Source organism: Eurytemora carolleeae, unplaced genomic scaffold (assembly GCF_000591075.1).
Source record: "Eurytemora carolleeae unplaced genomic scaffold, Eaff_2.0 scaffold15, whole genome shotgun sequence".
Lineage (NCBI taxonomy): Eukaryota > Metazoa > Arthropoda > Copepoda > Calanoida > Temoridae > Eurytemora > Eurytemora carolleeae.
Genome location: NW_019396069.1, coordinates 283,379 through 294,945, shown reverse-complemented (window position 1 = coordinate 294,945; position 11,567 = coordinate 283,379). Strand labels below are relative to the sequence as shown.

Sequence of the window (11,567 nt, the reverse complement as noted above, 5' to 3'; positions counted from 1 at the left end):
ATCGAAATTATTTAATTCTCAAAATTATTTAATTCTCAAAATTATTTGCCATTTTCTAAATAATTCTTGACCAAAAGCATTTTCAAATTCTTTCCTTTCTAAAATTTCTGAAAACAATATGTTGCTGTTGTTGTAGCTTCATCCTGGTTCAGGTTCTTCGTCTTCTTCCGGTCCAAGGCAATCAGAGGCTTCAATAGGTTGGGTCCATAGGCTGGTAATGGTAAGGTTGGTTGGGTTGGCTGCACAGTTGTAAAGGTTCTTGATACGAGAGAGATCCTTGACGTGGTGCAACCGACGGGGCTGCGAAGTACTGCAAAGCCTCTCATCAAGGAACCGAGAATTCTTTATTAAAACATGTTACCGGTGCGAGCTGAGGAAGGCGCTTACACACACTACACAGACCCCCCTAGAAATGCTCCCAAAATGGTTCAGTGCGATTTTATTTCTAAAATTAATTTCAGTAAAGAAGTCGAGAGAACAACAGATACCACATTACAAAGTCTCCCCGATTTCCGAAGAATTTCCAAGTTCAGCGTTTTTAATACTACTGAAGAGATTTAAGTCTTTTACCGACAGATAATTGAAATTTACGTTTAACAGAACATAAAAACATTTTAAACTGGATTAATAACATTTTTTACCTCACAATTATTTCGTTCAATTCAGATAGGATAAACAATATATATTTCATGTTAAGATTCAATTTTGATTAGCAAAAATAAAATTACAGTTGATAAGAAAATCACATGAACAGACTGAATAATCAGATAAAATGTCGAGGTTATTTTAAAAAAATAAGTATGGCTTCTCAGACCTCTTCTTGTATTAAGAGAAGAAATAATGAGAATATCTTTCTATATATTAGGACTTCATTGTAGGCTGTGGATTTATTTCATACAATTTTCTTCTTCATTTTAAATTGGGACTAGTTGCACAAAATGACTGAACTAGCCTCTGGACAATGGTAACCGGTCTCGTAAAAAATTAGGAATGGAATAGAGTTGTTAGGTTTGTGCCTCTATGCAGACTCGTTGGTTTGGTTTGCCAGAGCTTCAGCCTGTAGTTCTTCTCTCTTCTGCCGAACCAGCTCAGCTTTCCTAGAAACAACGGGTTTGTTAAAAATTCCAAATTAAAAATGCAGTCCAACTCGTCACATTTCTTAACGCAAAGAAAAAGTTGCCAAATTGTACCATGAAGACGAATTCATTAGTTATTTAATCTTGAACAGAATATAATAAAACCTTTTCAAAACAGAGCAAAATAAAATTAAACCTTGCAATAGGGCAGAATTTTATCAAACCTCCTAGAAGAGCAGAATATAAACAAACCCTCCCTGAAGAGCAGAATATAATAAACCCTTCCCAGAAGGGCAGAATATAATAAACCCTTCCCAGAAGGGCAGAATATAATAAACCCCTCCCTAAAGAGCAGAATATAATCAACCCCTCCCTGAAGAGCAGAATATTATCAACCCTTTCTGAAGAGCAGAATATAATCAATCAAACCCTCCCAGAAGAGCAGAATATAATAAACCTCCACCAAACTGTAGCTGGGACCGCTAAAAGAGAGTTTCGTTCTCTTCTGAGGGCGGTTGGCAACTGGAAGAGCAGAATATAATCAGAATATAATAAACCTCCACCAAACTGTAGCTGGGACCGCTATAAGAGAGTTTCGTTCTCTTCTGAGGGCGGTTGGCAACTGGAAGAGCAGAATATAATCAAACCCTCCCAGAAGAGCATAATATAATTGAAACCTCTCAGAAGAGCCGAATACAATAAACCCATCCCAGAAGAGCAGAATATAATTAAAACCACTCAGAAGAGCCGAATACAATAAACCCATCCCGGAAGAGCAGAATAAAATCAACACCTCCCAAAAGAACAGAAAAAAATGCCAACCCCTCCCAGAAGAGCAGAAGATGATCAAACTCTCTCAAAAGAGCAGAATATTATCAAACCCTCCCAGAAGAGCAGAATAAATGCAAAACCCTCAGAGAAGAGCAGAATATAATCAAACCCTCCCTGAAGAGCAGAATAAATGCAAAACCCTCCTTGAAGAGCAGAATACAAACTGAGAAAGATAAACACAAAGCTTGAAGTAAACAAATATATATTTCACATCAATAAACAACTAATCCCAGACTAATCTATTAAATATTCAACAACTTTGAAAGTGATTTTCAAATACATTTTCAATTTTTTTTATTAGAGAACTTTTCAATTTGACATTTATATGAAATTTATAATAAATCATTTGGTGCAACAGTTTTGTGGGTACTGGGGAATAGGACCCAGGGGACATATAGACTCATGAGAGAGAGAGACAAACTGAAACATATATGAAAACGGCCCTGAAGCCACCACCTTAGGGCCCCATGCCTGTCCTAGCCGAAGTGCTTGGACCCTTGGACTTGACCTAATCCTAAATATCTAACTCTAACCTTAAATCAAAATGTAATGGATATATTTCATCCATGAAGTATTATCATTCTTCATACCTGTTCTGTTCAGCTAGTTTATCCATGAGCTGTTCCTCCTGTTTCTCCTTGGCCTGTCTAGCCTTCTCCAGTTTCTCCCTGATACTGTTCTCTAGTTCTGCAACGTAGGGTTTTAATCTATCCTCTTGGTTGGATCGGACCTAGGCAAGAAAATTGAGCTAAAATCATGTATTTATTGTAAAATTAAGTTTAGTCTGGGGTATTTTAACAAAGAATACCCTTTCAACTCCCCAAAATTGTATCTTTAAAAGTTTTTTAATTTTTACAAATTAAGAAAATATGCAACAACAAATTAAACATTTCTTAACCCACGAAATAAACTTACATGATAAAATAATGAGCCAATTAAATGAACTTGATAAGTAATGAAAAAAATTACACCCTCGTCAAACTTAAAGTTAGATCAGACTTTTTTATTGAACTGACATAAGTTGGACTAGTGATGTATCTCTCCTTTCTAAACTTCAAAGGGCAAAATTAACCCCCCNCAACTATGTTAAGACACGACAAACCGGGCTGGATGGAGTTAAGATTCCTCTCGACTAGAATATATTTTAGCGGCAACTCAAGTTTAAAGATACATGTCCTTAAGAAATCGGAAGAATACCTTGCCAACATGTTCCTGGTGTTCCTGGATCTTCTTAAGCATCTCCTCCATCTCTTCATCCCTCTTCTTCTTGTGGTTCTCCATCTTCTCATTCAAGCTTGCCTCAGCAGCAACACGAGCTTGCTACAATAGAAAAAAATACCAATTTGTCGTTGCTATATAGGGTTATGACCAAGGAGCGTGGAATATAAGGGAGATGGAATCGACCCGGCCCGCCCTACCATATTTTAAACAATATACATGCTTTGCAGACAGGGTACTGCAACTGGTTCACCGACATAAGGTCAAACAACCCGGGGTCAAACAACCCAGGGTCAAACGAACTAGGGTCAAACGAACTAGGGTCAAAAAACATAGGGTCTAACACGGTCAAAAGGGAAAAAAAATATTTTATGTATTTTTTTCAGGTTAGGTTAAGACATTTTTGGGCCGAACGCTGCCGCTAGAACAGGCTAGGGGGCAGAACGTTGCGGCTACTAGTTCTTATGAACATAAAAATAGTTCAAATTAACCAAAAATAGTCTAAATGAAATTTTGCCCATTTGTCGCACTTATTGACTATGTCGTTTTACCCATTGTCGCGTTTTTTACTATGTCGTTTTACCCTATGTCATTTGTCCCAATGTCGGTAAACACATAGCGTCAAACGACAAACGGTCAAAAACGCGACAAAGGGTAAAACAACACCACTCTGAAATTAGAAAGATAAAATTTTTATTTTTCAATAACAGAAAATATTTTTAATTTAATCCTTCTATCGGCCCACAACAGCTTTTTTAAAATACAAACAAAAAATACAGAATACATCTTTCAATACCCCCTTTATTTGCCGTAATTATGACAAACGCAAACCACACAAAAATCGAATACATTGATGGGCAATATTATTAGGAAAATATGCATTTTGTTTCCCTGAACTTTTAAGAATTTGAGAATAATATAAAAATGCTCACCTCCAGCTGGTGTTCCAACTCCTTTTGAGCCTTCTCTATTTTCTCCATGTGCTCCCCAAGCTTGTCTTTAACCTCCTGAAGCTGGCTAGATCTTTTCTCTTCAGCTACACTCAGTTTAGAGCTCAACACCTAAAAAGAAACATTTCAGAAATGGTGGATATGCATAAGATGCGCCATGTTTTTATTTTGAAAAAAATATCAATTTAGATTTTGCCCACATTGAATGCATCAAATTTAAAATCAGTGCTTAAGATCCGGATTCGCAAAAATTTGAACACTTACCGTAGGAGAAATGGTTTTGCTGGAACAGTTCCCGAGGGGTGTATATTTTCATAAAAACATCCGCCCCCCTCCTTATGAAAATCATGTTTGAGCGGGGGGGGGGGGGCTTATTTACTGTATTAGGGAAAATAAATATATTCATGGATAAAAGTATCAAAAAGGATGAAAAAACCTTAACTTTTAAATCCTCATTTATCTCCCAGATTTTCATTAATCTTTTCTTAAAAATATACATCCCTGCACTTTCCATAAAGCTCCAGTATTCTTACCTCAAGAGCTTTGCTGGATTTCTCCGCAACTAACTCTTCCCGTTTATTCTGCACGATCTCGATCTTGGCTAGCTGAGCGACCAGATTCTGAACTCTAGAAGAAACTTTATTGTAGATCGCTATGAAAACAGGATATATTTAGGACGACATTTATTAACTATTAAATCACTATCAGTTAGAAGTTTTCATTATATTTTGAGGCTTGTTAACCAAAACAGAAGATTTTTCAGTTTAGAGTTAAAAATCAGAAAGTATTGCAAGTTCAATACTGCACAGTTAAAGGGACCGTAAGCGTTATTTAAAGTGACCCTCCATGCAAAGATGCCAATACCCGATTCATTATGTGACTAAGGTACCCTTAAAGCTTTGTGTGATCAAGAATGAATTAGATATCAATGTGCATAATTTTATTTTTAACTGCTTATTTTAACTTATTGTTTCTCTATTCAGTATTGATAAGATAAAGATGTCAAAGATACCGTTGCAAATAGGACATTGCCATCGTTGCATGAAAAGTAGCTATAAATAGGTCTTACAGAGAATTAGGGAAATTATTTGCTGGACCGGCAGAATTGGACGACAGAATAAAGTATTGAAACTGTCCTAAATACTTAATAGGCGGAATAGAAGACAAAAAACAAAACCGCGAAAAAATAATAGCTGTACAGATAGCCATCAACGGAATTTCAAACGTGAATATTTAAGGATTAGTGTCAGTGCTTAGGATCCATTTAATTTTAATGGGATCCGGATCATGGATTCGCACTGAAAAAAATGGATCCGGATACAGATAAAAGTTATTTTTTAAAATTTACTAAGTATTTTTTAACAAAGAAGACTTTTTAAATAAGTCTTTTCACCTCGCTTATTTTTATGCTAAAACTTGATGAACCATTCAGAAATCAGGAAGGTTTATAATCTCTCTTTTTTTTAATAATTTAGATTTGGGTTTTAAGAGTAAATTTTTTATTCAGTTTTTGATTGATATTGCGCCCCTTGGATCCGGATCCGTGAATTCGCATATTTTTGCGGATCCGGATCCAGGAAGCCAAAATCTTGCAGATCCAACAGATCCGGACCCTAAGCACTGGTTAGTGTTCGTCAAAATAGTTTGATACCCGGTCTTTCACAAACCTTAGAGATTCAAAGTTTTTTCTTCGGTCATCAGCGGACTGAAGTTTCTTGGTGATGTCTTCTTCAGTGATAGGAGAACTTGGTGGAGTTATCTTATTCTTAGGTGCAGCCTTTACTGCAGGGGATAGTAATACCTCATACCTGCAAGAATCAAACTTTTAATTTGTAATAATGAGTCGATATTAAATCTTGCTAATTTCTAACAAAGACAGACTTCAGAAATTTTCTTTGTTCGCTATTATTTTCTCATGTTAGTCAATCGTTTTGTTTGGCTCAGTTTCATTTGCCATAATTACACTTGACATAATACTTTTGCCATAAGTAACACTTGCCATAAGTTACACTTGACACAAGTCACACTTGCCATAAGTTACACTTGCCATAATGATTACACTTACCATAATTACACTTGCTATAATTACTTTTGTCATAATTTTCCCATTTTTAAAAAGATGTAAATCTGTCTTTTTTATTGCAAATGCGGGAAATTTTCCAATGAAAATTCGCAACTTTAGTTTTCTCATTGTTTTAAACCAGATTCAGCTCCATATTTTCTAGAGCTGAAAGAGTCACTATGAGGGGATTGCTAACATTGTCCTACAGTATAATACTCTTCCCATAGAAGAGTACCTAAACCTGATAGCTCATGAATTAATTCAAACCAAATTTGATTTGAATTATGGCAAGAGTAATTATGGCAAGTAACTTATGGCAAGTGTTACTTATGGCAAATGTATTATGGCAAATGTTATTATAGCAAAAATATTTATGGCAAAAATATTATGGCAAATGAAACTGAGCCTATTGTTTTGACTATTGAGGGATATTTTGCCCCGGATACATGGAACTAACAAGTTGAAAATTCGGATCCTAAGCACTGAATCAAAGAAACAATGAACAATGTCTTCAGTAATATGTGTTGAAATTTGTATAAGGAAACTAATTTCACCTTTCATAAATAAACTTCGACACAGGGATATATATTTTTATTGAAAATTCAAGGGCGTATACAGGGGGGGGCATGGGGGGCAGTGCCCCCCCCTAGACTTGTAAAGGGGGGGGCGTAGCCCCCCCCCTAGAATTCTGCAAGCCTTTCACACTTTTCAAATCTTAACTGAAGAGTGAAGAACACAAAAAAAATAAGTTTGCTTTTCATGATTATTATAAAAAATCTAAATTTTAAAATATATATAATTACAGTGCAGTGCTCATGCTGTAACCAAGTTAACCTAACCAACCTAACCTAATTTTAACTTTTAAGTTCACAGAGTAAACAGAGTTTAGTTGGGTTCAGAGAACACACAGTCTGCATACATTTGTACAGCTCACACACTTTACATTATATGCTAGTCTTGTTTAGTAGTGATGCAAAGCCGCGAAGGCTTGAGTTTGGAGGTAGTAAAAGATCATTTTTTGTCTTTTTAATTTGGATTGAATTTACTTTTTTCATTGCACCCTCAATTTGTATTTCAAACTAGCTGAAGTGCCCGGCGTTGCCTGTGGAATTTTAAAAATCTAATTAAAACAAAAAAATTATAATTTATTTAGCTTATGTTATCCCCAAGGGTAACCATGAGTTTCCTCACTAAAATTCAGCCCATTTGATTCCGCTATTTGGCCAGCCATACTAGCAAACATATAAATGAATGAAGAACTTTTAAATAGATTGCAGCAATTGTACTCCTACTTTTTTTTTCACAACAGAAACTTTTACAAGTCATAATTATTTTCTGGACCTTTGTACTTCTTTTCATCTCATAGAATTTAAGTTTAAGTTGTTTTTATTTTCAAAAATGTCTTTTACTATCTCTAGTTTAAATACTAAATATACCCATAAAAGTATAATAAAATGTCGATTTTTTAGAAACAATGTTTTTTTCTGCTAGTTTTGTTTGAAGGAGAGATAAAGTAGTGCTTAGAAGGTTATTATTTGGACTGTATGTGTGCCTTTTAAGTATCTTATACTTATGCCTGATATCCAAGAAGCCAAGTGTTATGAATTTACAGTTCGAATTTTGCCCCCCCCTAGGAGCTCCTGGGGGGGGGCAAAAAAAAATCTTGCCCCCCCTAGATTTATTTCTGTATACGCCCTTGTGAAAATTATCCCGACCGTTAAAACAAAAGTTTTAAATTGTATAAGAGAAAAAATATGTTAAGAAATTAGACGCATCTTAAGGTGGAGTATCAGAATATGAGAGAGGGATTGCTAGGTTAAGAGTCAAATCTTTCATTTATTTGCTAATCTTTATTATGTGGTTCAACGCAAATCTAAAGAAAGGAGTTCAGAAATTTATCTTCCATGGATCTGGGAACAAAAAAATAAATGTTACCTTAGACCTCCATCCTTTGTCTCTTTGTCTTTAGTAGCTGCTTCGATCGAGGCAATCTCCTCCTCAGAAACTTCGATCTGAGGAGCTTTAGGTGGAGTTTCCATATCCTCAGGCTTGGGCATAGTTGTCACACTTTCGGCTTTGGAGGGGGTTGTCACACATTCTCCTAAAATATATTGACAGGTTCAAGATTAGTAAACTGTAACTAGTACAGAACTCAACATTTATGAAGATTTTATTTGGATATTTATAATTTTATGCTCAACTTAACCATTAAGAGATTGAAATGTTTTTATTATTCTCTAATTAGTAAACAACTAATATCTGTATTAAAGCCAAAAATTATTTTTTTTCGCAAGATTTGATTGATAATTTAAAACTTAGATCTGGATCCATGGTTTACGGCTCTGGATCCAGAAAGCCTAAATGAAGCGGATCCAACGTTTTCCGTTTCGGATCGTAATAAAAACAGATATAAATGTTTCGTCCATTAAAGGCGATAACGACTATTCAGAGCTACCATTCCATGACAATGTTTTTGATGTGCAAGTACATAAATTTTTATTTCTATAGAATAATGGATTCAGATTGATGAACAATGGTAACACAGTCTTTAGACAGGTGGTACCTGAAGCTGTAGGTTTAGCTGGAGATGCGGTGGGAGTAGTTGAACTACTCGTAGAACCACGCTTCTTGGGAGACTCCTGAATAATCGATTTAAACATGACTGGAAAAATAACTTACCAGTTAAACGTACTATCACCATTATATCAAGTGATTGTCTATTAAAAGAATTATATGCCTGATTCATTTCAGTACAATTACACCATTTATCCGGAACAGCTAAGAGGAATATATAGAGTTGTTTATTCATCATGCCGATATAATATTGTTCATGTTCGGCTTCATTACTCTTTCTGCACCATTTATTCACAAGGAACCCGTAGTTTAAATTTCATTGGCAAAACAAAAATAATTTTTCCGTAATATTTGCTACGTTAAATGTTTTGGGTCTATCATAAAGAACACTTTCTGGACTCTCCTATATATCTTGTACATGTTTTCGATTTTAACTATTTTCAACAAAATTAATATTTGTTTTGAACTATTTCAGTGTAAGGTTATGTTAAGACAATTTCTGGACTGAGAGCTGCAAACTAGGATAGATTAGGAGGCTGGATTCCAGGGATTTCAAGAGGAATAACAGATCTAATGACCTGATGACTGACTAAAAGAACAACTATGAGGTCGGAAGTTGGGGCCACACGTCCAATGATATCCATGTGTTACATGTAAGTACATGTACAAACTTCAGGGAGATGTCCAAAAAGCGTACAATAAGAAGTTACCAATGTTTATAAGGTATCAGTTTCAATGGGACTTGTCTCAATTAAATTTACGTAGACATAATTCTTTTAGAGGGAAGTTAGACTTGTAGATAGTAACTGCAAATGTAGGCTGGTAGTTAGTAATTACAAACAAAGGCTACCAAATTTTAGAATAAATTGCGCAAATTGAAGTACCCCTTTACAAATTAACGGCTACCGGCTACCCATCCCTATAGAACATAACATACCTCGGATTTAGCTGGAGATTTAGAGTTGGTTCCACCCATTTTAGTATAATATTCTTTCTAGAATAATAGAAACAAATAATACATGGTAGTAGACATAAATAATAATTTTTATTTTTATCTCCGTTAACCTCGTTTCAGAATTCGCTTGACATTATACAGTGCAAGATTATTAATTATTCTTTCAATTAAAATATAAATTCTAATCAAATCTAAAAGAAACAAATGATTAAACAGTTTGAACTTGAGGAGAAACTACGTATTAATTCGATTCTGCTGCTGAATCGGAATTGGAAAATACCGCCAAATGTTAGATGTCGTCTTCAGTGCGGAAAATACCGCGTAAGTATGAAGTAAGAGCGTATATATTCTACACTAAATTTTAATGGTAAAATGAAACTTATGAAAAATTAAATTTTGATTTTCTAATTATATTTTAAAACTAAATAATAAAGGGCGAAAAATATGTACATATTGGTCGTCTTTTATATATATATATATATATATATGGTATTTTTCGACCTACGCAAATCCGCTATACTTCACTTCTGACCTACGAAAAATCCGCTATACTACACATCAGACCTACTAGCATATGGTTTTACAGCTGCTAAATGGACTTGTAGCCGCAGCGCCCGGCCCTCTAGCCTGTCCTAGCCGCGGCCCTCGGCCCCCTAGCCTAGGTCCTAGCCGCAGCGCTCGGCCCAGAAAAGGTCTTAATCTAACCTAACTCAAAAATAATACAAAAATAAACAGCTGACGTAGGTCCAATATTGCAGTAGGTGCGATAGTCTATAGGTCAGAAGTACAGTAGGGGGGAACAACAGTTTTAAAGAGTAGTACTTACGTGCACCTCTCATCATATCGGATTATCATTTATCACTCCTATAAAGTCAAACTACACACGCTCAAAAAACTAGTATTTTCTGCATGCAATTTTTTATTTAGCCTTATATACAATTTATTAAATGATTTAATCTTTTTTAAATCTTCTAGAAATCACCTGATTTGTCCCGGAAATCGCAATTGATAGCTATAAACGAAAACGATCTAATATGAATATGATATGGGAATTACCCTCTTAAAAAGATGAGACTTTTATGAAGACCCAAAACTGTAAAAATATAAAAGAAATGAAAATTTGTTTGACTTAAAAGACTCAAAAAGAGTCAAAATTAATGACTAAAGACTAAAAAACTAGATTTTTAACTCTTCACACATTATAGTTTATTTCGACAGATATTTTCCCTTAAGCATGCTAAGCTATTCTGAAAATAGGAACAAAAAATTCCAAAAATAGAGTCAAAAACATCAAGATGCAAATCTCAATTTAAATCTCAAGGGGGGGCGAATGTCCCCCCCGCCCCCATTGTATCCACCCCTGCATATATTGAAATATACGTAAATTTTTGCTGCGCAGACCAGAGAATACCACATGCAGTAGTTCAACAACCATTAATTCAAACGATCAATAGTTCGAACGCCAGTAATTATAGTTCTGTTAAAACAAATTCGAAATATAAGGAAGACGATTTTTCCGACTCAAATGCCGACGTTAATTCTCTAAATGTGTGTGTACACAGGAAGCAAGCACACCACATGTGTCAAATCCCCGCTCACCTTAGCTCCCGCTTACGGTGCAAATACGCAACAATATTTAAATAATCAAATTTTTGGTAAAACTTATCTGAACTGAAACAATTGTCTTTTAAATATACTTTCTTTGCTATTCTAGTCATGATGCAACTATACTATTTTTCTGTTGTGAGACGAATCGGGGTGAAAAGGAAATGGGGGGCTATTCCTATGAAGTCATCTGTGTTACTTTGATTAAGGTTATTACGTTTAATGATGCGCGAACCGCAAAAAAAATGTTTATATTTTTTTCTTTTTTAGTAATCTATCATACTATTCAGACACAG

General features: G+C 35.1%; 1 protein-coding gene across 1 annotated transcript in view; it reads right to left on the bottom strand.

Moving 5' to 3' along the window:
• Positions 1-661: 661 nt before the first annotated feature.
• Positions 662-11,567, bottom strand: part of LOC111711550 (inner centromere protein) — a 76,005-nt gene continuing 65,099 nt past the window's right edge. Inside the window, exons 2-10 of the mRNA XM_023485937.1 lie at positions 9,649-9,705; positions 8,701-8,776; positions 8,073-8,238; positions 5,743-5,883; positions 4,609-4,702; positions 4,058-4,186; positions 3,105-3,227; positions 2,498-2,637; positions 662-1,097 (exon numbers count right to left, since the gene is read on the bottom strand). Coding sequence (XP_023341705.1) covers positions 1,019-1,097; positions 2,498-2,637; positions 3,105-3,227; positions 4,058-4,186; positions 4,609-4,702; positions 5,743-5,883; positions 8,073-8,238; positions 8,701-8,776; positions 9,649-9,687 — 987 coding nt within the window. The 5' untranslated portion in view covers positions 9,688-9,705 and the 3' untranslated portion in view covers positions 662-1,018. The remainder of the gene's footprint in view (positions 1,098-2,497; positions 2,638-3,104; positions 3,228-4,057; positions 4,187-4,608; positions 4,703-5,742; positions 5,884-8,072; positions 8,239-8,700; positions 8,777-9,648; positions 9,706-11,567) is intronic.